Source organism: Carassius gibelio, chromosome A5 (assembly GCF_023724105.1).
Source record: "Carassius gibelio isolate Cgi1373 ecotype wild population from Czech Republic chromosome A5, carGib1.2-hapl.c, whole genome shotgun sequence".
In the NCBI taxonomy this organism is placed as follows: domain Eukaryota; kingdom Metazoa; phylum Chordata; class Actinopteri; order Cypriniformes; family Cyprinidae; genus Carassius; species Carassius gibelio.
The window spans coordinates 22,689,708-22,716,024 of NC_068375.1; the positions used below are offsets into that span (position 1 = coordinate 22,689,708).

The 26,317-nt window shown below is 37.4% G+C and overlaps 2 protein-coding genes and 1 long non-coding RNA gene across 10 annotated transcripts in view; 2 read left to right on the forward strand and 1 right to left on the reverse strand.

Moving 5' to 3' along the window:
• The window catches only part of LOC128003616 (phospholipase D2), a 30,447-nt gene extending 20,766 nt beyond the window's left edge, over positions 1-9,681 (forward strand). For both annotated transcript variants that reach the window (XM_052592539.1, XM_052592538.1), the window contains exons 14-25: positions 7-201; positions 306-462; positions 916-1,034; positions 1,145-1,258; positions 1,375-1,479; positions 2,326-2,414; positions 2,519-2,632; positions 2,738-2,787; positions 3,017-3,151; positions 3,993-4,146; positions 6,116-6,233; positions 6,625-9,681. In XM_052592539.1, the coding sequence (XP_052448499.1) occupies positions 7-201; positions 306-462; positions 916-1,034; positions 1,145-1,258; positions 1,375-1,479; positions 2,326-2,414; positions 2,519-2,632; positions 2,738-2,787; positions 3,017-3,151; positions 3,993-4,146; positions 6,116-6,233; positions 6,625-6,849 (1,575 nt within the window). In that variant the 3' untranslated portion in view covers positions 6,850-9,681. The remainder of the gene's footprint in view (positions 1-6; positions 202-305; positions 463-915; positions 1,035-1,144; positions 1,259-1,374; positions 1,480-2,325; positions 2,415-2,518; positions 2,633-2,737; positions 2,788-3,016; positions 3,152-3,992; positions 4,147-6,115; positions 6,234-6,624) is intronic.
• Positions 883-2,318, reverse strand: LOC128003642 (uncharacterized). Its single transcript, XR_008176367.1, has 3 exons — positions 1,505-2,318; positions 1,333-1,399; positions 883-1,024 (listed from the first exon to the last, which is right to left on the reverse strand). It is a non-coding gene; the product is annotated as an uncharacterized LOC128003642 (long non-coding RNA).
• Positions 9,682-10,374: 693 nt separating the features above from the next.
• Positions 10,375-26,317, forward strand: part of LOC128003653 (misshapen-like kinase 1) — a 37,065-nt gene continuing 21,122 nt past the window's right edge. For 5 of the 7 annotated variants that reach the window (XM_052592540.1, XM_052592541.1, XM_052592543.1 and 2 more), the window contains exons 1-9: positions 10,375-11,612; positions 16,919-16,984; positions 20,489-20,671; positions 20,880-20,990; positions 21,225-21,315; positions 21,697-21,827; positions 22,706-22,760; positions 23,901-23,979; positions 25,494-25,669. In XM_052592540.1, coding sequence (XP_052448500.1) covers positions 11,556-11,612; positions 16,919-16,984; positions 20,489-20,671; positions 20,880-20,990; positions 21,225-21,315; positions 21,697-21,827; positions 22,706-22,760; positions 23,901-23,979; positions 25,494-25,669 — 949 coding nt within the window. In that variant the 5' untranslated portion in view covers positions 10,375-11,555. The remainder of the gene's footprint in view (positions 11,613-16,918; positions 16,985-20,488; positions 20,672-20,879; positions 20,991-21,224; positions 21,316-21,696; positions 21,828-22,705; positions 22,761-23,900; positions 23,980-25,493; positions 25,670-26,317) is intronic. The other 2 variants (XM_052592545.1, XM_052592546.1) reach the window with 1 other exon arrangement.

Here is a 26,317-nt window from a genome sequence, read left to right on the forward strand (position 1 = left end):
CCCTAGGTGATGCGTCACCCTGATCATGTGGCCTCAGTTGTGGTTCTCTGGGCCCATCATGAGAAAATGGTTTCCATCGACCAATCAGTGGCCTTTGTGGGTGGGTTGGATCTTGCATTTGGGAGGTGGGATGACAGCGACTATAGGCTAAGTGATTTGGATCCCCCCAAAACAGCCAATAATGCAGAGACTGCCCAAGAGGTATTGCTGTATGGGATATTTAAATGACATGTCAGTCTCTTACTCTTCATCTTTCCGTGTTTAATTTCTTTCTCATACCTTCCGTCTCTCTCTTCCTGTCTCAGTCTAATACTGTGGATGGCTCTGCCGTCCCTCTGACAGAACCTGCGTCAGAGTGTGAGGATGAAGTGGATCTGAGCTGTAATGCCCTCTTGTGGCTGGGAAAAGATTACAGCAACTTTATCAAGAGAGACTGGACACAGCTGGATCAGCCCTTTCAAGGTACACAGTCCAATGCAGATTTACATAATATCATTGTTTACACTACTGGTTACATTTTTTTATGAATTAATCAAACATAAATTAAAACACTAAGATTGTGAAATATTGTTATAATTTAAAATAATGTTTTTCTGTTTTAATAAAATTCCTGTAATGATTATTCCTGTTCCTAATTTTCAGCATCATTACTCCAGTCTTCAGTGTCACATGATCCTTCAGAAATCATTCTAATTATGCTGATTTGCTGCTCAAGAAATATTTGTCATAATTAAATGAAAGTTGTGCTCCTTGATATTTTTGTGGAAACGGATACTTTTTTTTCCCAGGATTCTTTGATGAATAGAAAGTTCAAAGGAACAAACTTTATTTGAAGTAGAAATTTGAGAACAGAGATGAGGGAATATTGAATGTGACTTCAGCCAATAGTGTAGCTTCTGCTTTTTTCCCCCTCAGACAATGTTGACAGAACTCAGGTGCCGCGCATCCCCTGGCGAGACCTGGGTGCAGTGCATCATGGGAAGGCAGCCAGAGATCTTGCACGGCACTTCATCCAGCGCTGGAACTTCACAAAGGTCAGAAATCAAATGTGTAATTTTTAATATATTTTTTTTATCATGCAATCAGACTCTTCAGAATCTTTAATCGTTGCTTTTTCTTCTTGTATTCTTATTTGTCTTTTCAGATCTTTAAGAACAAGTACAAGGATGACTTCTACCCGTACCTACTGCCAAAATCCCACTGCACAGCAGATAAGCTGCCATTCACCATTCCCGGTGCCACAAAAGCCTCTGTACAGGTATGTGTTTTCATGCAATTTATTTGACTTTTCCTCATTCCCCCTTATTTAACTCTCTGTGGTAATCTGTTTACCTTTTTTTTTTTTTTTCATTCTTCCTACTCTTTTTCTCCCAGGTTCTTCGTTCTGTGGATCGCTGGTCTGCTGGCACATGTGAACAATCTATCCTCAATGCCTATATACATGTTATTGAAAACAGCGAGCATTACATTTATCTAGAGGTAACACTTTTCTCTATGACCTTACCAAAAGCATTTGCCGCTGACTCATCAGACTTCACACATACACACAGCTGAGCAGACACAAAGTCTCAGTGTTGTGGAGTTGTTCTCTCCCTCTAGGATCATGTGATTCTACTGCATTCAGCTGGCAGCACACAATAGCCCTCAGCTCGTATCTCATGCTCAGAAACAGGGTCCTTATGCGAGTCAGCTAATATAGGAAGAATGTAACAGATGCACTTGAACTATATTCTGAGGAAATGTTTATTCATACAGAAATTACAATAAAATCAACAAAATGAAACTTTAAATGTTGACACCTTTAATTTAAGAACTTTACATTCATCAACAAATACCGATATTATCCCGATGAAATTCTGCTGACTATATTTAAGTATATTAAAATATGATAAGTAGTGTTAACAGTACGACAGTGTTATTGGTGAGTAATTTAGTTATGACAATTAATTATGAATGTATTTATACATTTTATAAGGATGTTCCCAATTGCAGTTATTATTATTGTTATTATTATATATTTCCGTAAGAATCAGATTAGTACATTTTTTAAGTTCAAGAGGTTATAGGTGATACTTTTAATGGCATACAGGTAGTTCATAAGTCTCTCATCATTTACTCACCCAAAATGGAACACAAAACATTTTTGTAAAAGTTGACCACCAAAAATGGTTTGGTTACCAATATTCTTCATCATATTTTCTGTGTTCCACAGTAGTGTGAATAATGGACAAGATCATGAGCTAGATCTTGCTGCGACTCATTTCATAGTTCACAAACAAGTGAGGCAAAAGAAATAAGCCCCCCTCTGTCCCTCTTTATTTCCAGAATCAGTTCTTCATCAGCTGCTCAGATCAGAAGAATGTACTCAACACCATTGGAGACGCTATTGTCAAACGGATCCTACGGGCTCACAGGTGTGTTACCTCTGTAACATGATACAGGTTTAGTGAAACAAATTACTCAGCCGTGTCCTAGTGTTTTCTAGCTTCAAGTGTACGCTTTATTTGAATTGTTATAGTGAGGGGAAGAAGTACAGGGTGTTTGTCGTAATTCCCCTACTGCCTGGCTTTGAGGGTGACATCAGTCAGGGAGGAGGAAATGCCATTCAGGCTATACTGCACTTCACCTACAGGTACACACACACACACACACACACACACCAGCCAAACGTCTACACCAATACACACACTCTCACAATGCAAAAAAAAAAAACAATTCAAACTTTTTCTGTGTGTAGAACGATTAATCGAGGAGAACACTCCATTCTCTCAAGATTAAAGGAGCAAAGTAAGTATCTGACAGAAACATATTTAGCTGTCTGTAATTCTGCCACTTTTTTTAGATCCTGTCTGGTTCTCCATCTGTCACTTTCACTTCTGTCTTATAAGCGATTCGAAATGATTTAGTTTATCTGTTGTTGTTTTTTCAGCCATGCATTATAGCATTCTTCCCATTAACCAATCACACAGATGGTTTGCCATTTATTGTTATAATGACTGTCTCATCTCGTCATCAGTGCAGGATGAATGGACACAGTATATTTCTCTGTGTGGTCTGCGCACAAACTCTCAGCTCGGCCAGTCCCCTGTTACAGAGCTCATCTACGTCCACAGCAAAGCCCTCATCGCTGACGACCGTTGCTACATCATAGGTGAGACGTTTGCCTTTAGATTAATACAATAAGACCATTTACTGTGTCTGTGACCCTGGATTATTTTGTTATTTTAATGCACATTACCAATTGAATGTTACCCATAGGTTTTTTTTTAAATAAAGTAATATTTCTATCTATCAAGGATGCATTAAATTGATCCAAAATGACAGTAAAAACAATTATAATTTAACAAAGATTTCTATTTCAAATAAATGCTGCTCTTTTGAAATTTCTATTCATCACAGAATGCCTGTGGTTTCCACAAAAAATATTAATCACCAGAACTGTTTTCAACATTGATAATAATAAGTATTTCTTGAGCATCAAATCAGAATATATTAGATTGATTTTAAATATTAGAAGGATTAGGATTATTTTAGAATATTAGAGTGATTTGAAAACTTTTGCATCATAATTTAAATTAAATAATAATATTTAATGGTTTGCCGTTTTACTGGATTTATGAACAAATAAATACAGCCTTGGTGAGCATAATAAACTTTATTTTAACAAAATTAACAATTTTTAACATTTATGTACCCCCCAAGATAACTCTTAAATAATTTCAAACAATCAAGGAAAAATCTAAATAAGTACCGTTGGAGAATTGTTGCCCTGGGTTAAAGGGATAGTTAACCTTCAGTTGCTGGCTCCCATTGACCTGCTTAGTGTCCCCCAAATACTATGGAAGTCAATGGGGACTGGCAACTGAAGGTGAATTATACATTTAAGATTTGGGGATATTTACTATTTACCTGATGAAGATGAGCTCCAAAAATAGTGGAAGTGTTCAAATCAAACATTCTGTAAAATGTCCTTCCTCTCCTGTTGTTATCAGGGTCAGCTAACATCAATGACAGGAGCATGCTGGGCAGTCGTGACAGTGAGCTGGCAGTGCTGGTGGAGGATGAGGAAAGAGTTCCCTCAGTCATGAACGGAGAGGAGTACCAGGCTGGACCACTAGCACTTGCCTTACGAAAGGAGTGCTTTAGGTGTGTATACTTGTGTCCAAGGCAGCTACAGTGATGCACCAGAGTATGTATTCAACAGTGTCAAGCTTTCTGTGAAGACGTCATAAGAGTCACAACCACCACCTTAAACAAATAATGTTAAGTAAACACACTTAGGAAATGCATGATAATTTCTACTATCATGGAAAACCTGGAAATATGAGGGAACTTTATAGTAAGCCTAGAAAAGTCATGGAAATTTCCATAGTGAATGAAAATTTCTTTGGACATGCTTTGCATAGAGGCTCAGTATTCTGGATCCTCCAGCATTTCAGCACTGACTCTACAGCACTACGCATGAGTTTTCAGTCTGAATCCAATGTGTTGGGATAACAAGGCTGTGTACCAAAAAATAATGGCAAGAAAATGCATCATTATGTTGAGCTTGCAAACTGCACACAGGAACAAAATATAGTTAAACTACAATTCAAATGTTTGGGGTTGGGAAGACTTTTTTTTAAGAAATGCTCACCAAAGGCTGCATTACTTGATTTAAATATATCATTATATACATATATTTCTATTTTAATATATTTTAAGATTCTAATTGATTTGTCTGACGATAATATGCTGATTACACATTTATTGTCAATGCTGAGAATATGTTCCAGGATACTTCGATAAACAGAAAGTTCAATAGAACCACATTTATTTAAAACACAAATCTGTTGTAAAAGTATTTACTTCTTTAAAAGAAAAGTCTTACTGACCCCAACATTTTGTATATTAGTATAGTTTGGTTTGCAACAAATGACTAAACTAATTATCAACTAGTTCTTTCAATTGATTGTTCAAGAAAAATCCTTCACGATTTATTGATGTGGTGAGGCTTTTCAGCTTAAATTCAAATTAATAACTGAGACCATTTAAAGCATGCATTTATGATATGCTACTTTGTGTTAGCACACTTGATTGGTCATGAGTGCCAGAGAGAAGTAGTTCATAGCCAATCTCTTTGGCTCTTTTTGCATTTCTCTATTTTTCACAAAATGCCTTTTAACATAGCCTTCATCTGTTTGTATAACGTAAGAGAGGTTGTGTAGCTGTAGCTATGATAGATCTGTGTTTGTGCAGTGAAGCACCTCAGCTTCCCATTTTTGTCCAACTTCTCCCCTGTCTGTGTAGGAGTGTGTGAGTGAAAGAGAGGTGTGTGTGTATGTGTGTGTGTGTGAGTGGAGCAGTTTGTGTTGGCACGCTGCGTTCCGTACAGCAGCTACCAGAACATCTCTTGGTTGCCAAGGGAAACAGTGAGATGCTTCTAATGATGCGTGTGTCTGCAGCACCTTCCACTGCTGGCCTTGGGATGTGACCTCAAGTGATTTTGAGCTCCTGTGATTGGATTGAAATATTCCACTCTAATCTCCTCGTGTTAGATTTCACAGCTCACACTTTTTTTTTTGCCTTTATGAGGCTTTCTACTGAAAGCGCCCCCCCGAGGGTGCACTGTATCAATCTAAATGAGTTTAACATATTTTTGATATTTCTTTTTTTATGTTGTCTCGGTCCGGATGTAGTAAAGTAGAAGGATGTAGAAGTACAATGTTATTAAATTGGCTCGGGATATGATATGGTGAAAGTTTGAAATGAGACGATGGAGACAGAGGTTATGCACTCTTTTGGTGAGAATGTTGTTTTGGAAGAGCTGTTCATTCATCTTGAATTACAGAAATGTTGTAATAAACTGAATCACAGAACTAAATGGCTCACAAAAATGAGTCGGGAGACTTTGCTCACATGTGATATTTATCAACAGGCTTTGGTCCCTTTTGAAGCGTTGATACGCAAAAGTGAACCAAACCACACAAGAAAATGCAATATTGTAATAGTTTAGGTCTGAAAATGCTTTAAAAAAAAAAAAAAAAAGAGTCAAAAATGCTGAGAACCACTTTTCTTTGTTAAACTGAACTGTACCTGTCTAAATTGAAATTCATCCTTTACCTCTTTTTCTCAGCGTACTTCTTGGAGCAAAATCTGACCCAAATCTGAACATTGATGATCCAATCAGTGATCATTTCTTCAATGATGTTTGGAACAGAATCGCCCAAAAAAATGCCATCATCTATGAGAAGGTGAGGGACAGAACCTGTGTTTTAGATTTTCTCCACACCCTCTCTATATCATGTTATCTACTTGATGTCTTTGACTAAAGGTTTTCATTTAGTCACTGTACAGGATTTGAACTGATACTGATGCACTGAATGCAGGACTAAGCTATGGCAAAACCTTCAATTACTGTAATTTGCAGGTTGTGCAATAGTCCTGAAGTAAATCCTTCAGACAACAGCACTTCTGTGCTGTCATTACCCATATATTTACACTCCCAACTCTTATACCAGAGATCCCAATTGGTGCACATACTAAATCTTAATAACTAAATGTTTTTGCTTTAAAATAAATTGTTATATATTATGTAATATCAGGCCAGTGTTTATACTGCATTATCTTTTCTTTACTGTAAAGGTCTTCCGATGTCTTCCGCTGGATTGCGTCCGCAACTTGCGTGAGCTTCAGGAACACGTGAATGCTCAAAACCTTGGCCTTACTGACCCGGAGGAAGCCAAAGAAGAACTACAGGGCATCAAGGGCATCTTGGTCCATTTTCCTTTGCACTTCCTGTGCGAGGAGAACCTTCTCCCGCCACTTAAAAGCAAAGAAGGAATGGTTCCTACGGAGGTGTGGACGTAACCGCGAAGAGTGTCGAATATTTTGAAGTGTGCCAGTGAAACTGAAGGCTTCAGAGTTATCACACATCTAAGATGGAAGCTACAGTGGTTAACTGCCACACTTTTTGTCCATTTTGGTTTGTACTCAAAGTGCCCCTATTATGCCATTTTTTTACAGTTCCTAATATCATTTTGGGAGTCCCGTAAATAGGACTACATGCATGCAAGATCAAAAAAAACCCCAACACATTGGTTTTCTCAAAATATGCATTTAATATCACTAGGGTGGCCATATGCTGCATTTATACGGGATACATCCAGGCCAGGATTTTAATATTGAGAGCTATAGAGAGCAGAGCAGATGACTTCTTATGCTTTCGAATCCCTTTCGCACCTACTTTGGTGTGTTTTTTGATCGGTGCACAGCAACCCTTCAAGTCAAACGAACAAACAAACAAGTCCACATAACAAACATATTTGCATCACTTTGATCATTCCCTGTAGATCACACCTTCTCACATGCAGACCCACGAATGATGTTATGTACAGTACCTGAATGTTTTTGGTCTAACTGCTATGGATGTTTTAGGCAATATTAAAATCCTGGCCAGGACGTGTCCCGTATGAACGGCGCATATGACTACCCTTATTATCTCCTCTTTTTCCAGCAATTCTCAAACGATTCTTTCGAATGAGTTCAAAGATTCAGTCTCTCTAAACCCCTCCTTTCCGTGAGCCTGCTCTGCTCTGATTGGTCGAACGGCCCAGTCTGTTGTGATAGGTTTACGGCATACATCGCATGTTGGAAACGATACGCCCACTGTCATAGTTCTGCATTTTAAACGCTCTATAGAAAATCCAAATAAATAAACCAAATAAACTGGATACTGAGACCTCTTTCAAAAGCAATAGTTTTGTGAATCCAGCATTGAACTCACAGAGATGAGAGAAACAGTAGAATGACATGTTTGTGGGTGGGGTCAAGCTGTTCACGGCTGGCCAATGTAGAATATAGGTGTGCGTTAGACAAGTGTGTCACCCTTTGACGTGTAGCCGTCACAGATGTGGGATTGTAATTACTAACGACTCGTTCAGGCTGTACAAAGTCGATTCTTTATTTTTGGAGGCAATAACTTTATTCATCGTGCACTTTAAGCTTTTCAACTTTGCAGATCGTTAACATTCACATACAGCTACATTACACTGCATGAAAGCCAATATTGGAAATGGCATAATGGGGCACTTTTAATTAATACTAGTAAGTGAATGATTAGGTCTGAACACTAACCCATATTAGTGTGGAACATTAGTGTAGAAAAACTAAAAGATCTTGTATGAGGAGATAAACGTTTATACTAAAAGAATCACACAGTGTTTTTGCTAATTATATGAAGATACAATGAAATGGAAGCAATGTTCTCCCCAAAAGCCCATTACGGCCATGAATGTCATGATCTGAGTAATTAAGATGGCAGAGATTGTAAAGTGCTGCATATCAAATGAGGAACGAAGAGCAAATAAGGCGAAAGAGAGTATTTTTGATGACTGAGGAACAGAACGTACATTTATTGTTGTGAATGTGTGTGGGTGGATGGCGCTGCTTTACCTTATTTTCCCTCTCTCTTTCTTTCTTTCTTGTGTGCACTACACCTCTCAATGCAGTGGCAGCAAATCTGTCAGAACATTTGTGGTTGTTATGGTGACGGATTTAAAGAGCTGGCTTGGTCTTGGCTGCTGAGAGAGAGCTAGAATAAAAGAAAGAGAGGAAGAGATCGAGAAGAAGTATGAAATAATATGCCAACCTTAAAAACATGGATAACTGTGGGGGGTGGGGGTGGTATGACGGGGTACTTGGTTAGAGAAATTATGCAATGTTTTTTTTGAAACCGGTAGAGGAGGAGTGTTACGGAGCAGGGATCAGGTGGGGCTTCAAACATGGTGAGATATTCAGGGGGAGTCTCAGCTCAACATTTAGAACCCCCCCCCCCAATCTCCATGGCAACCAGGAGAAATTAGTGTTATGTAATAATGTCAGCAGCCCAGAAGATTCCACTTTTGGTTTTTTGGAGGGGGTGTTGACACAAGTAGAGAGCACACTGGAGGCCAGATAAGCAATGCTAATTTAGTCAGTGCCCCACTTTGTAAACGATCATTAATCTGCCTATGTAATGCTGTAGAATGTTGTAGATGACTTCACCTGCACTTGAAGACAATGTTTTAGGGGTTTGACCACCAGAGACACAATTATTCATATACTGTAACATTCCAATCACATCAAGCAATCACCTTTATGAACTATTTTGAACTTTATGCTCTTTTTAAATCTCAATACCTTTTCAGACATTTTAACATATCTGCTTTTGCACATTTTTATACTTTTCATGTACATACGATTGCTTTTATTTAGAAAGTAAACATAACTCATTGACTAATACTTAAATGAATCGTCTAACACTGTGTTTTCCCAACTTTTGGACGTGTGGTATAGGCCTTACCTAGGGTAGATGCCAAATTTAATTTTCTTCAGATGAAAACGATGCTGTGATGTGAACAGCATCCACTCTGTAAACCTCTGTCCGAGATCATTGACATTTTTTATCTGCTGAAGAGGTTGCATGTTGTTAAACAGGACAATCCATTGACACACTGTTAATTCTACCATCACAGCCTTATTTTCATTCCTGTTCAAATTTAAATACGGTGTGACCCTGACTAAGGTTTATAAGTGATTTGTGTGTTTTTCTTTTCCTTTCTAGATGTATGAGATGTATTTTGGAATAATGACTATAATGACAAATCACAGTTGTTTGTAAACCACTGAGCAATCAATAAATTTTTCCTCCATTTGAATAAACATACTCTTATTAATTTACTTCAGGGGCTTGTACCATGTATGGTAGCTGAACAAACTTAAAGGATTAGTTTTGGGTTGACAAAACCAAACCAATCCAATCTGACTTTGTTGGTACCATGAAGCGGATTGTCAACTTTCTCTGTCAACTCAGACTTCAAGTTTTGCATACTTTATTGTGCGCACCAAATGATACCACCAAACATTGTGAGGACTACAGTTCTCAGCAACCTTAAATTATTTATACAGCACCTTTCTTAAACTCAAGGTCACACTACAGAGCGAATAACACCAAAATATGAACACAAGGCAAATCAGAAACAGAATGTAGCGGGAGACTTATAGAAACCAAGTCAATTCAAAGAAAAACAATAAGACAATTCAGTACCATAATTCAGCATCTCTCTATTCCAGTCTCACGCCCCCCTGCCCTGCATATTTTAAATATCCCTTTAATTATGTCTAAATAAATTAGTGCTAAAGTGTGAGTGTTAGGTCAGTTGAACGGTAAGGGCTTACAATAAGAGGTCAACTTACTATAAAACAATAAAAGTCAACTTGAAGTCTCCAAAATTATAGAAAAAAAACGTGTGCTTGTGTGCCGCAAGGCATTGCCCCGGTACCAGCTGTCTCCATTGCAACTAACGTTAGCTAGTTCAGGTAGTTTGTCCCTGTTGTAACACCGTAGCACTTCAACACTCCAGGAAGACTGGAATGAGAAGTGCAGGGGAGGGAGGAAGAAGAAAAAAAAAGTGGCTGGAAAACAGAGTGTTGTGTTTTCTGGCAGACGTCACAGCCCGACTACAGACAGTAGAAGTACGAACAGGATCACAGCAAGACAGGACAGAGAAGAAGTTCAATCTGACACATCAAAACATACAACATTACAGCAAAAGGACAAAGTTGATTCCCGAGGCGACTCGTTAGGGAATATCTGAATAATTTTAAATATTATGTATGCATCGTGACCAGTCACTGCTATAAAGAGTCCGGCCTGAAAACGAGGGGCTGTTTATGGTTTTCCGTTCTCCCCCTCTATTTCTTTCTCTCCAACACATCGGCGGAGGTTTTGCGCACAACCGGGAGGCGCCGCTGGCTGACGGCGCAAGGGGGGGAAAAGTTTGCCAGGCGGGCGGAATATTATTAGACGTAAACACTTCTTGTTTTTGACACCAGGACTGCATATATCAATCCTAAACACATCGTAGAGACTGTGAAAAGACTGTGGACATTAACGAAGCCGAGCAGTGAGGTCGAAATCAACACAGAAATCCTGTTTAAGGCGTGTGCGTGGGTTGTGCCGTAACATGACGGCAGAGGCAGATTGACGAGGATATCACGAGCGCCGCTGTTTAGGAGCTCGGCTTCTGACTTAACGCGAAGTTCTGCCTCTTTATTTGCATATTTTGTGATTTATACGGCTCGTGTATATATTATTCTACTGTTTTTGACTGAGGTAGGCTTGGCTTAACTTACGCAGTGCTGCCAAAATGAGTGTAGAGATGGAGCGCAGTGTGGCATATATGATTCAAGATCATGTAAGTGTTGCCATGCAATCTTCAGGATTATAGGCTCAATCTCGCCTTTACCGTCGATTAATGCTTGCTAGGCATTTCTTCATCGTCTCCGTCTAACAATCGCCAGAAGAACCGGATCGCTTGGCCTTAAAGCACCTTTTGTTCACCGGTGAAGAAGAAACAAACAGCAGCTGTTGTCTTTAAACTGGTCGTGGCGGGGACGAGCCAAATGTTTCTCCGGGAACCTCACAAGTTTTTTTGAACTGTCCCTTGAAATAAACATTGCGATCAAATAATAGTGCAGTCATAGCTGCTCTGTTGGAGGACCTATTTTGAATTCGCTTAAGAAATCTTGTAAAAATGTCAGAAAACGCACCTACGCGGAGTCTGGATGACATCGACCTGGCCGCCCTGCGGGTGAGTGTGTGTGTGTGTGTGTTTGTGTGTGTGTTCACCTGCCTGCACTTGACACAGGCCTTCACAACCAAACAAATCCATAGCAGTATGATCAGTGCCATCATTATGGCTACGAGGGACAATATGAACACATCAGCGAGCTTTTAATAACAATATTAAAGGTTTTCTGGCTCACAATTGATTATTTTCTGCAAGCAGGTGACTTTTGGGCCTGCATTGTGTCATCTAATAATCCAGGCCTGGAGTGTTCATGCATTTTTTTGTATGTGTGTATGTAAGTATATGCTTCTCTCTCGCTTGCACACTGACAGTTGTGGTTTGGGAGGGCCTACCTTGCAAATAAGTGTTGACAGACACTGAATAAGCTCGCTTTGTAATATTAGAATAGCTCTCTTGTTGTATGGGGAATACCCTGCAAAACATTAGTCTAGCTTTCCGTTTCGGCCATCACTCTATTTGTGTTGTTGACATACAGTGCAAATGTGACACAATGATTCAGTGCACTGTCTGATTGTATGGCTTTTATTTTACAAAAGCTCAACATTCCTTGTTAGCCAGATGCTGGAAAGTCTTGGTAAATGGATAAAACAGATATTTTCACAGCAACGATTGAGTCAGTTTTGGGAAGGGAGAAAATTTGTTGCCCAGTTACTGTGCAGAAGTGGGCAGATTATCATCTTGACATTAATCCAGACTACATGCATATCAAGAAGATGATAATCCTTTACCAAAGTATGTTTTAGCAGGAAACTAGCCTAGTACAAAACCAATCAAACAGAAGAATTCCTTCTTACCTGCTGCTGTCATGTTTTTTAATGATTTTTAAAATGTGTTTTATGAGTCTGTATGTGCATGTATACTACTGTCTAAATAAAGAATTGGCAATAAAGTTTAGTATATTTTAGCAAAACAATTTCTTACCTAATACACCACCATACAAAAAAAGATTACAAATTAAAATGTTTTTGTTGAAATGATGATCATTTTCTGTGATGAACAGAAGGTTAAAAAAGAACAGCATTTATTTCAAATAGAAATCTTCGTAAAAAAAAATATTAATCTTTTCGGTCACATTGTTTCAGTTTAAACAAATCTTACTCAAAACCTTTGAAAATTAGTCTAAATATACATTTAAGCCTCAGAATAGATAGCATATGTTGTATACCAGAATAGGCCCCATGTAGTTAATGTGCGAGCAGAAGGCTAATCTAGGCATCTAGTTTAATCTTAGATGTTAGCAGGTGGCTAATCCAGTGTTCTAGGGCTAATGACACTCACTAATTAGGTGAATTCCTGCATATAGAAAAGGTAATTTATCTGCCATTCACAAAGATCCAGAACATTCACCAAATGTCGGTTTTGATATTTGTGAGTTATAATTCTTTTAATATTTACAGTTTTCATTAAGATTTTTTAAAATTTTTAAACATTGCTATTTAGGTTCAAAAATAAGTATTCCTCTTTTAGTTTTATCTCAGATATAGTTTTATTTATTTCTAGTAGTTCAACTCAAACTTCAAACTTAAGGCAGTTTACGGTCATTTAGCCTCAATCGGAAATATCATCAGTCAGACTTCCTGTGAAATGACCGTTTTCCTTCTGGTGACGTATGACAGACTTCTCCAGTCATTTAGTTAGTTGCCAAGGCTGGTTTTTCATCCTAATATTAATATTTATTTTCCAGATGTATTTCAATGAACAAAAACATTTTTAATAGTTTTAGTTTTGGTTTGAATATGAATACAGAGGTATGCATAATTCCAAAAAGAGTGATTTGAGCCTTGTGGACTGGAAGTGAACAGTAGAGGACTCAATCCATCCCTCTTTTGACACTCACAGTGTAAGCACTTAAGTGTGTTAGTGGGGTTGTGGATAAGCCATATATGTTCGAGCTCTGACCGTAATATGTTGTTCCTAGGCACAGCTTTCCAGGGTGTGATGTGTCAGATTTTGGAGCACGATGATTCACTTGAGCTCATTGTTTGATAGCTGTCATATAGAACACCCACATACATCTCTCATAGACGGACATTTAGGGGGGCATTTAGACACTAGATCATAAGGTCTGCCTTACATGTGGCCCTCAAGCTAGAATTGCACACGACTGAAGTGGTTTCTAGTTTCATTTTGTTGATTTTGAACTTGAGAACAACCTGCTCTCCAGTTCACCTGTTGTCATCTCCGTTTCACCTCTTGTAAGGATCACTTTTAAATAACATTAGACTTGGCATCGAAGCAGGTGAAGTTGTTTAGTGCCTGAATTTTGTAAATTCATATTTAAATGTGTCGGTTACATAATCATAACAGCAGCCGTTTGATGGTTGGGTTGCTTATGTAAATGAGACATTAATGCTAATGACATTATAACAGAAACCAAAATATTAAATAGTAATGATCTAAGCTATTGGGTAAACACCAACTAATGAATATGCACGACTCGAAAAATCTGACAAATTTATCAGAAGCTTGTCATTGGCTGATCAAAATAAAACAAGCTGTCAAATAAACCAGCTGAAGTACACGAGTGCATAAAGCTAGAGGTTTGCTGTACACTGGCAAGGAGCAAATATTTATTAATGTTTATTGGTACTATCTGCATTCATGAGGTTGCAGGTTAATAATGTAACTTGATAGCAGTACTTAAATATTGATAACCGTAGACTGGATCTGATGGGCATTGGCTTCGTCCCTAGTCAGATAGCTGCATGCTGGTCTGAATATTTTACAACTTTATGTGGGTTCAGGAGGGTATTTTTTTTGTAGCAGATACTAAGTTGTCTAGTTTTGTTAACTTAGCTGCACATCCACAAAGAACTAATAGTTGCATAATCCAAAAAAAAAAAAAAAAAAAAATCACTAAAAAAAACAAGTCATGATATTTGATGCTTTTTTTTTTATCATAAATGACTTGATTGTAATGTTGTTATGTGCAATGTTTGTTAATAAAATAATAATGTATATAAATATATTCCTGTGCTTTGAAATCAGTGATCTTTCAAATTTATTATGATTAAATGGTTACTCCACTCCAAAATGAACCTCACTTAACCCCATGTCGTTCCAAACCCGTAAAAGCTTTGTTTGTGTTCGGAAAACACAATTTAAGGAATTTTAGATGAAAACCGGGAGGCTCGTGACTGTCCCATAGACTGCCAAGTAAATTACACTCTGTCTCAAGGTCCAGAAAAGTATGAAAGACATCGTCAGAATAGTCCAACTGCCATCAGTGGTTCAATCTGGATTTTATGAAGTGACGAGAATTATTTTTGTATGCGAATAAAACAAAAATAATGACTTTAGTCAAAAAAAATTTATCCTCCGTGTCTCTCTGCATCACCGTAGCACATGGGGGTAAGTGATAAATGGCAAAACTTTAATTTTGGGGTGGAGTATTCCTTTAAGATACCGTAATGACCTTGTCATACAAACATATATCAGTGAACCAGATTTATATGAGCTCACCCTGCCAAACATGTCAGTCACTTCACTGTTTTGCAGTTACAGTTTGTATTCAAATGGGTTTTGTAAACCAATTTGCTCATATTTTCCATTGGGCTGTGAGATTATGTTCAGTCCTGTCACTCATCACTTTCACAAACATACACTGAATCATATAAGATTTATCTTGTATTTTTAATAATAAATTCAGTCGTTTCACCGTCTAAAGCACGAGGGAACCTTTTCAGCAAAGTTCCTTCCCTCTGTCTTTGCTTTCTCAATTTGTCCTCCTTTATTCTCCAGGGGAGAGCTTTATTATCTGTTTATCATTTTATTCGTTAGCTCATTTGTTCTATTCACTGCTGTGTCATCTCTCTCTCTCTCCCGCTTTCTCTCTCTGAGAGAGATGCTCTCTAGAGAATAGACTCATTTTGTTTGATGATCTTTGTAAACTCAGTTTGAAAATTATAAGGGCACTAAAATATATGTTGGATATGTTATTGTTATTTTTTATAAACTTTGTTGCTTTTTTAATCCAATTTGTGTTTGTTCTCATTTCCATTTGGCCTCTTACTGATGTTTCACATAAGAGCGTGTTGCTCACTTACAGCTCGCCGCTCCAGATCTCTTTGAGAGAGAGAAAGAGAGGAAGACGAAAAAAGAGAGATGAAGAGAGTGAGAGAAAAAAAGGTTGCAGTTATTGGAGGCAGATGAGAGTGAGATGATCGTGGTGTGTATGTGATGTGTGTGTGTGTGTGTGTGTGTGTGAGAGCTAGGAAGAACGTTAGCCTTGTCCACCCACAGAGCTGTACCGAGGCCATATTGAATCACTGTGTGTGTGTGTGTGTGTGTGTGCTGCGCTGGCTGTTTTTAACCCTCTACTCATTCTTGTTTTTGGCTGCGGTCCCCAGCTAAAGCTGCACGTAAGAGGTACATAAAGCTGCTTGAGAGTTTCATAATGGTTCTTAATACACGACAGTACTGCATACCTTCCCTTTTTAAACCCTGGAGTTTGTAAAAACATGGCGCTTTCTCTTGTTCTCAATGGCTGAGCAGGTAATGGTTCTGTCATTGCCATCCTGAGCCAGCAGGGAGCCAGTTGTGTAAGAGAGAAAAATAATCAAAATAAGCTTAATTGAAGACATGAAATATATCCTTTCCTGATCATTGTGCACTTCAGATCATGAATTTCCAAATTTTTCTCAGAGAGTGACAGAATTAGTAAGTGCAGAGAGTACAAGTTCTGATAAAACCCAGAGCAAATACCTAATATTAGCATAAATTGTCTTTTGAATTATTTATTTTATCTCAAAAAAAAATTCTAGTTTTTTTATTTTTTTTTATTAAATCACCTAAACCTGGCACCCTTCTTTCAGTTGACTCCACGCTCGACTTTAAATCTGATATTCCGATGGATAGATCACCGTCCTAGATTTTCTTTTCATTTATCCTTTTCAGTTGGATGTGCATAACAATAAGGAAAGAATCTGTCAATACTTTCATCCTGACTTGATTGAATGTTTCTGATTCCTCTTAAATATTCTGGTTATCGAATGGAACTTAAACGGTTCTTTTAATACATTTAAATAAATATTTGGGAAAAAAAAGTTAAATTCCTTTGCTTAAATGATTTATGTTTCAAAAATAATTCTAAACCTTATTGCGAAAGGGGGTGTTTACAAACTTTTTGTTCTGGCATAAACAAAATCTAATATTTGGAGTTAATTTGTATATTAAACAAATGTTTCTCATTTTTTTCGCAGAAAAAGAAACAGAACTATTGTGGAACAAATCCAAATCAACTTCATTTTGGGGGATTAGCATGATTGAATGATTTTAGCATTCTAAAAATAGTTTCTCTTTTCCAGGACCCGGCAGGAATCTTTGAGCTGGTGGAGGTGGTGGGAAACGGCACCTACGGACAAGTGTACAAGGTGAGACGGAGATGGAGGGCGGGAGGGAGAGGCGCAGTGATGTTTTGTTTGCAGTTAATGGTATCCTATTGTTACTCAGCAATAATAGATGGCTCCTCGAGTGATACATAAAACTCCCATTTGTGCTCTTAGAAGAATCGAGTTATGTGCTGTTTGTGTTTGAGAGCGAGAGTGATGGGTTCATTGGGAGATGGATTAGAGATGCTGCTGCCGCGTGAGTAACGGAGGATAGATAGAAAGAGTGCCCGACGATATGGGTTTTTTGGGGCTGATACGGATATTGGGAAGTAAAAAAAAGGGCAAAACCGATATATCAGCTGATATTCTTTGTGTATATTAGTACAGTACCAGTCAAAAGTTTGGACACTTTTCCATTCCTATGTCCAAACATTTGACTGGTACTATATATAGAATGCAGTATATACATAAACCGAATATATATACATAAACACATTTTTTGCAATGATCACTCAAATGTGGTGATCAAACACTTATAATGATGTGACAGAGATATGTTATGTTATTTAACTTTAATTCAGTTCAGTTATTCTGTTTATTTGAGTTTTTCACTTCAGAACATTGATTCATGGATTTGCCCTACTGTCTTCACACACAGACGAAACTTACTAGTGGTGAGACAAATCTGTAGTTATTTTAATCTCCAATCTGTTATTTATTATTTATAACACTGCATTACAGTGTGCAATAATTTGACATTAGTGATTGTAATTTACACTATTTACTTACATTTTAATGAGAAACAACGAGAAACAGGTGAATAAAGACTGACAGTCAATGTTTAATGTTTAGAAATTATTATTAGTAAAAAAAATTGCTTGTTTGTGCGCCATCCCAAGCATGGTTACAATTTGTTCATTGTCAAACTCCAAAATCGTATTATTTTTAATTCATGATGCCATTATTTTATTTGACAAAAAAAAAATATATATATATATTATTTTATTAAAGGGGGGTGAAATGCTATTTCATGCATACTGAGTTTTTTACACTGTTAAAGAGTTGGATTCCCATGCTAAACATGGACAAAGTTTCAAAAATTAAGTTGTACGTTTGAAGGAGTATTTCTGTTCCAAAAATACTCCTTCCGGTTTGTCACAAGTTTCGTTAAGTTTTTTTCGAGTATGGGTCTGTGTGACGTTAGATGGAGCGGAATTTCCTTATATGGGTCCTAAGGCACTTCTGCCGGAAGAGCGCGCGCTCCCGTATAGCAGAGCACTGAGAGCACAACAGGCTCACAAATTCACTGATCAGAGCGAGAGCATTGCGAAATGTCACAAAAGGAGTGTGTTTTTGGTTGCCAGGGCGAGACAACCCTGCACAGATTACCAAAAAAAACAGCATTAAGGGACCAGTGGATGGAGTTTATTTTTACAGAGCATCAACGGAGTTGTGCAAGTGTTGTGTTTGTTCCCTGCATTTCGAAGATGCTTGTTTTACAAACAAGGCCCAGTTTGACGCCGGATTTGCACATCGTTTATTTCTTAAGGATGATGCAATCCCAACGAAAAAGGGTCACGATCGTGTGTTGGAACCGCAGGCGGTGAGTAAAACTGCTTCAAATATCTCTGCCTCCTTGTTAGTGCGTCCCCTCCCATGCCGGAGACCCGGGTTCGAGCCCCGCTCGGAGCGAGTTGTTGCTGCTGCTGCTCTCGTTCAGTTTCAGCCTCGGGATCTGATTCTGGATCATAAATATACGCTGAATCTGACTGTTAGCCATGGTTTGTTTTGGTTGGTTTTTTCCTCAAGGTAATGTCACAGCTTCCAGACGCTCTCAACGCAAAAGCCTACTGGCGCTCATGATTCTTTAGCTCCGCCCACACGTCATGCCTCGAGCCGGCCGTGTTTTTCCGGGAAAAATCGGTACAGACTATCTTTCTCTTATGAATATAATAAAACTAAAGACTTTTTGGAGTAATGAAGGATGCAGTACTACTCTATAGGTACTCAAGATTAACAGGATATTGAGTGAAAACGAGCATTTCACCCCCCCTTTAACGAATTATTTTAATTTTTCTTGTATATACTTTGTATATATTTTATCTGCATTATATGTTCTGTAAAAATCATATCGTCTGATACCAATATATCGCGACAAACCCATGTCGGCTGATAATATCTGCAGAACGATATATTGGTCGGGCTCTAGACAGAAGTGGTTTAAAGCATTTGCGAGGGCATACATTAGAATGTCATTGTACTCTCAGCATGGTGCAATAACACATGTAGTAACTCAGATCACTGCAGCAGGGCTCAGAGCTGTCAGTACTCACCACTGAGATGAAGACACCTGGACGAGGGGAGGAAGCTGACAGAGAAATGGAGAACAGACCTAATGGAAGCAAATTTCCCTATTTAAATTCTAAATAATTCTGGCATACAAACAAATTTCCCTAAAACTCATCTCATTTCCAGTTAAACACTAGTTCAATAAAACTGTTTTCAGTTAGTCAGGGGGCTCAAATAAACAGCTTTTTTTTTCTTTTTTCTTTTGTTAAATCAGTCTACATTTGACTTATAGTCTGCATATAAAGCTGGGGAAGGTATTTGAACATAGACAAATACACACAGAAAACAATTTGACTGTAGTGTGAAATAAGTCTGTATACTTATAGGCTCATGTAGTGATTTTAACCCTACAGGCCTCTGTTATTATTGCAAGGTATAACATGAGCCACTTTAAAAAGTGTGTAGGGTGTAATTTATACTTCAGGCAGTATTGTTTGGATGATGTGTCATTTATATTCTGTAGTTTATTTACTGGTGTGTGTACTGTAGGTTATAAAGGATGTGGTGTGAGACGAACATGATTAGTTTATGGGTAGTAGTAAGATAGTGAGGTAGTTAATTCAGCTTAGATTTAGAGTTGTTTTAAATATGTAGTTTATAGAGCAGTATATACAGTGTGCCTGCCTGTGATGTTTCTTGTGCGTGAGTGTGCTACGTTTTTACTACAGAATTTTTGGATGGTTAATATACTGTTAAACTGTTCATGTAATTCGTTCAGTCAAAGAAAGCATTTATATAAATATTTTCATCTTAGTCGTATGTAACGATTCACTAACAATGCGGAATATTTCACAATACGATTCTCAAACTAATTTAGTTAATTTAGTAATTTTGACAAATTATAAATAAAAAGGTGTTTTTCTATTATTTCTGCAAATTTATTTGTCAAATTTGAATTATGTAAAATATACAATTAAAAAAATCTATTTTTTTTTTTTATAGAAATCCCAAATCAAATAAATTATTAATACAAATTATTGGAACCTTATTCTAAAGTGTTCCCAAAAAGTTTTAATTTCTTTAAAAAATGTACTGACCTCGAACTTGAGACTAACTCTTCATACAGTACTTCTATGCCTCGCCACTTCATATTTGCTTAAATTAAGTATGCCATATACTGTAGTACGCTGATTATGGTGTAGTAACAAATTGTATTAATTTCTATGCTACTTACTATTGAAATATTTTTTGTTTCAGGGTCGTCATGTTAAGACGGGTCAGCTGGCAGCCATAAAGGTCATGGATGTGACTGAGGAAGAGGAGGAGGAAATTAAAGCTGAGATTAACATGCTGAAGAAGTACAGTCACCATAGGAACATCGCCACCTACTACGGAGCCTTTGTGAAGAAAAGTCCACCCGGACACGACGACCAGCTCTGGGTCTGTGCTTCCTCAAACCTGATCACCACCATAACCTTTCTGACCTGCTAAAAAGTGCAGCATCAAGACACACTACAGTCTGTCATTAATCGAAATGGTTTAGCTCAAAAAAAAAAAACAATTTGAGGTCATGGACCTTGTTCATTTTGAAAAAATAGCCTGTATCAGGTTGCCGTTTCATACATGTCAATTTTGTGTTTTTGTTTAGTTGGTGATGGAGTTTTGTGGCGCCGGCTCAGTTACAGACCTGGTGAAGAACACAAAGGGCAGCTCTCTGAAAGAAGACTGGATTGCTTACATCTGCAGAGAAATACTTCGAGTGAGACTCATGAAGTTGCCATGAAATCAAAATTTACAATTCTTTTTTTTTTTTTCGGAATATTGCAAAGTTTATTATAAATGAATTGATCCATGCACTTCCTTTTTACAAATCTACATTACATGCCTGGTCCATGACACTTAACTGGAGCCTTACTTAAGTTAATCTTTTAGATTCATGCAATTCCATGTAATGCTGCACACACAGCCAGTGAACGGTCTCTCTGCTTCTCAGGGTCTGTCTCACCTTCATGCTCATAAAGTCATCCACAGAGACATCAAGGGACAGAATGTACTGCTCACAGAGAACGCAGAGGTTAAACTTGGTGAGTGAAAAACAAACTCTCTCATTAAATTAGTTTTTGGTTCAGGGCTGTCTGATGCTGTGATAGTTGAATGTGTGTGTTGTCTAGCCTATATCCTGTCTGATTAGAGAACATCATATTTTGACAACTAGAGCAAAGGACCAAAGCTCATTAATATAGTCCTGACACCGTGACAAAAATATCTCCACGCACCACAACCTGAGGGAGAGTGTGGCGGAAGTGGAAGAGTGTGTCTGTGTGTGTGTGAGAGGGAAGGAATCCGCATAGATGAATATATAAACATTTTGGCTGCGCAACAGGTTTCACAAATGTTTGTAAGCACAAAGTGTCTTGTTATATTACAGACCCTGAATGCTTTCTCCTTTCTCACTCTCTCTGTAGTGGACTTTGGGGTGAGCGCACAGTTGGATCGTACAGTCGGCAGAAGAAACACTTTCATAGGCACTCCATACTGGATGGCCCCAGAAGTCATTGCCTGTGATGAGAATCCCGACTCCACCTATGATTACAGGGTACAGTGAGCTTCTGACTGTTGATGTACACCACTGTTCAAAAGTTTAAGATTCTTCTGAAAACAGTCCGAACTCTTGAACGGTTGTGTACACCTGTGTGTGTGGGCCGCTAAGCATTTTCAGTTTTAATATAATGTTTATTAAACATGTTGACATGTTTATCAGGTCAGTGGTCAAGAAATCTCCACATCCTCTCACGGGGGCTGCTATGTTGAGATCACATAAAGCCCTTTTGTCAGATTCTGATACCAGAACTAACACTACATGGACAGGACTTTTGTGATTATTGATAATGAAATGAGAAGGTTTAATGATATCATTTTAACATTATAAAGCCATGTTTACCCACATTTAAATACTCCCAACTTTTTTATTTGTTTTGATAAATGCCAAGAATAGAAAGTTCAATCACCAGCTTTTTTGAGATTTAAAGTAGACCATAAAAACCTGTCAGCCTGTTATACAGTACATGACATTTAGCTTGGTCCTTATTTAGTGAAGTGATACTCAATACAACACTTTCTCTCTGTTTGGTTTGAATGAGCATTGTCTGTAAATGCTTGCAGAAGAGGAAATGGTTCATCTGTATTATTATTTAGTGGAAACATTCTTTTGTTTTTCACTTTTAAGCTCATGAGATGCATTGATGTTACTATAAAACAATCAATACAATTATTATTGTCAATGTTTATCATTTTCTTCTTTTTTTTTTTTTAACTGGCTCTTTTTTTTTTTTTTTTACAAAATTGCAATTCTTCTGTTGACTGTGAGTGAGTGTTTGTGTGTTTATTAATCTATTTTTATGGCAGATCAGTTGTACTATAGCATATGTCTTGGAATGAATCTTTGTTTTTGTTGTTGTTGTTGTTCTCCAACAGAGTGATATCTGGTCTCTGGGAATCACCGCTATAGAGATGGCTGAAGGAGCACCTCGTAAGTATGAGTGTTTACCTGATGCAGCCTCGCATTACAGTATGGATCCAGGCCTTATTCTGAACAAAAAACATATTCTTTATGTATATATTTTATATCAGTCCCTCGTACGTGCTACATTATTTAAGGCACCATTACAACTCCTGCTTTTAAATTAATAATAAAAAAAGTTAAATATATATATATATATATATATATATATATATATATATATATATATATATGAATGTATGAATATGAGTTTGCCCTACCACCATTACTGCTTGTATCACAGTGTTCACATAATTTAGTCTGAAATGTAAACCTAGTGATACTGTAAGCAGTGAGAGGTTTTTGAACACTGCTCGGCCAATCCAATTAGAAGTAGCCAGAAATAAAGATCCTTTTTCACCAAGAACTACATTTACATCAGTAACTCTTAATTATAACTTTCAACTTATTTTTTATTATCCAACTCCTCCTTGCAAAGCACGTACATGGTTTATGAGGTACAAATTCTGTTTCTTGTTAGTGCACAGTTGTCAGATACTTGAGCTCTTTAAAGTCGGGTGGCTTCTGATTGGCTGTCAGTGTTTTCTCACTCATTGGCTGGAAAAAATAGTTCTGAAAGTGATTCCAATGATATTGTGACCCTGTGTCATAATTATTAAATTATGTTATTATTGTTATCATTAGAATTTTCATCCTTGGTGATTTAAAAAAAAAAAATCTTTTTTACAAAAAAGTACATTACTTTAGGCATTTTACAAACCAAGCGAACAAATAATAATACCAAACCTCCCTCTTCCCTGTTACGCCAGTTAAACAAAAGCAATAACAATAAAAAAGTAATTAAATAAAAAATCAGTGCCTAGTATATTACCCAGATGTAAATCAAGTTTAAACAACATTTTTTTTTTTTTTTGTAATATTTCACATTCCCGAAAAAGAAGCTCAGAGGTGGATGTGGATCTGTGCAGCACAACACTTAGTCATCTTTTCTCTCTCGCTCACACGGACAGAGTGTAGCAGCGACCCAGTCACTGTTCTACTTGCGCTTCTGAATTGTGATCACCTCTTGAGTCAGTTAGTCTGATAATTGGGCGCACGGGTGAAAGAGTCTTTTATCAGCGTGTTTGATTGCTGTGCTCTTTCCCTCAGCGTTGTGTGACATGCATCCCATGCGAGCTTTGTTCCTTATCCCACGGAACCCTCCTCCTAAACTGAAGTCCAAGAAATGGTGAGGACACACTGTCTCAGCTGTTATTTTAAGATCAAGCTATATTTTCCTTCCTCCTTCCCTCCCTTTTTCTCCTTGGCTACAGTATCTATACACGCACTGCATACTTATGATCACTGCAATCCATATAGCTTCTCTTCTCATACAGTATGGGGTTTCCTTGTTTAATAATGTTTTTCAGACAGGAGTTTCACACATATTGAGTGCTTCCATATGGTGAAAGATGCTTTCTCTTTCTACCTTCATTTCTTCAGTTTTTGTTTTGTTTTTGTTTTCGGTTGGTTGGTTGTAGTTGTCATATATTGGCATGCTGTGATTTAGTTTTCGGGCTGGAGTTATTTTAGTCCTTCTGGTCTGAGCCCTGCCCTTGAACAGCTGGCTATAAGAAGTAGAAATGGAGCATATGTTAGGCTGGGCTTTAAAAGGCAGTCATGTTTCAGTTTACGGTGTTGTGTCTTGTTAGTAATGTTGAATAAGATATTCTGCTTCCTGTTTAAAACATCCATTTCTTCTGACTTTTTTTGTGTGTCTGTTTTTGTTTTATTTAGATTTTTTTTTTTTTTCAAAATGTGTAATGAAAAGTTAAGCTGTCTCATCAAGTAGGATATATTATTTTTTTTGGTTAAGCAGTATATTTGCAATATATTATTAATATGACAGGAAGAAATCTCTTCTTCACTGCTTATTTTTTTTAAAGAAATTGATACTTTTATTTAGCATGGAATGCATTAAATTAAGAGACCGTTATAATGTTACAAAATATTTCAAATAAATGCTGTTGTTTTGAACCTTCTATTTTTCAATGAATCCTAACAAAAATCTTTATTTATTCATATTTTTTTTTTCATCAAAAAATGATTTTAACATTGATAATAAAAAGATTTCTTAAATAAAATCATCATATTTTACATTATTAGTGTGCATGAGCATAAGAGACTTCTTTCAAAAACAAAAAATCTTACAATCCCCGAACACAAATGGTGCAATCATTTTTTAATTAAATTTGTTTTAACAAGTTATTTTATTTAGCAATTTACTGTAATAATATAAGTATTTAACTGTTGTGTACTCTACAGTATGAAATATTGCTGATTTGTTAGTCATTTTCAGTTTCTTCTAACTGAAGCATTCAAGAATGATTAGCCCTTTTTCAACAGCATCTCATCTGTGTTCACTAGCTGACTTTACTTTTATGATAAGTGCCTTAGAAATAAGCAGAAATCAGTAGAATTTACAGCAACAAGAATTTCAGTCTAAACAAAGAACCCTGTGTTAACATGGCATAAAAAGAAATGTACTTTGTCAACGAGTGATGTAGTGTCAATGCAGATCAATGTCGATGATAGATCAAGCAGCCGTATCAGCAACTGGCCTGAAAAGCTTTCGCGCTGGCCTGAGGCCTTTAGGGCAATCCCTCTCGCCCTCTACAATATCAGTCTAGAATCAGGTTTTTGTCTTGAATTTATTTTCCAGCTAATACGTACATTTCTTGCATGGTTTACTGTGTCTTTCAGGTCTAAGAAGTTTATTGACTTCATCGAGGGCTGTCTTGTGAAGTCATATCCGAGTCGTCCATCCACAGAGCAGCTACTAAAGCACTCGTTCATCAGAGACCAGCCCACTGAGAGACAAGTCCGCATCCAGCTGAAAGATCACATCGACCGCACGCGCAAGAAACGGGGTGAAAAAGGTATGTGCATGTGTGTTGTGTGTAGACAAAATACAAGAACAACAGAGCTTCATTGGTCTCCGAATCCCTAGACAGGATCTTTTCCTTCCACCTTTCCTCATTCAAGTCTTCAATAATTAATTCTGTATTTGAATTAGTTTTGTTTTCAGAGTAAGGATAGATGCACTGCCTCCTCTGGGACTATAGTTTATTGTGTATCCATCCATTTACTCACTGGAGTTATGTGCTGGAACAGAATGATTAATAAAGTTTGTTTACTTGTCTTCGTGCAGTGAGGTCTCAAAAACTCCTGTCCAATCAGAGCTCATCTTTGACTTAGACCACAATAGTGGTGCTTGCACATAGCTCACATAGCTTGGAGCAATTCATTAAATCTGTGGTCAGTAGTGTAATCAGATAGCACAGCTGGGTTTGAATCATGTCTATTTCTGAATATGAAGAATGAGGAACAGCTAAAAATCGAAAGCGTCCTGCCAGCGGCCTTCAGCATTATTATTAGAGCTCAGACAGTACTAGTTAAAGAAGAGTTTAGATGATTTAGACTCTTAAGATGCTGCAGTCTGCCTAAACTGTGTGTAGCCATATTATATTAATGTCTAAAGCCTTTCTCATTATTTTCCTGCCCTCTTCTCCATGTCTCTGTCTCTC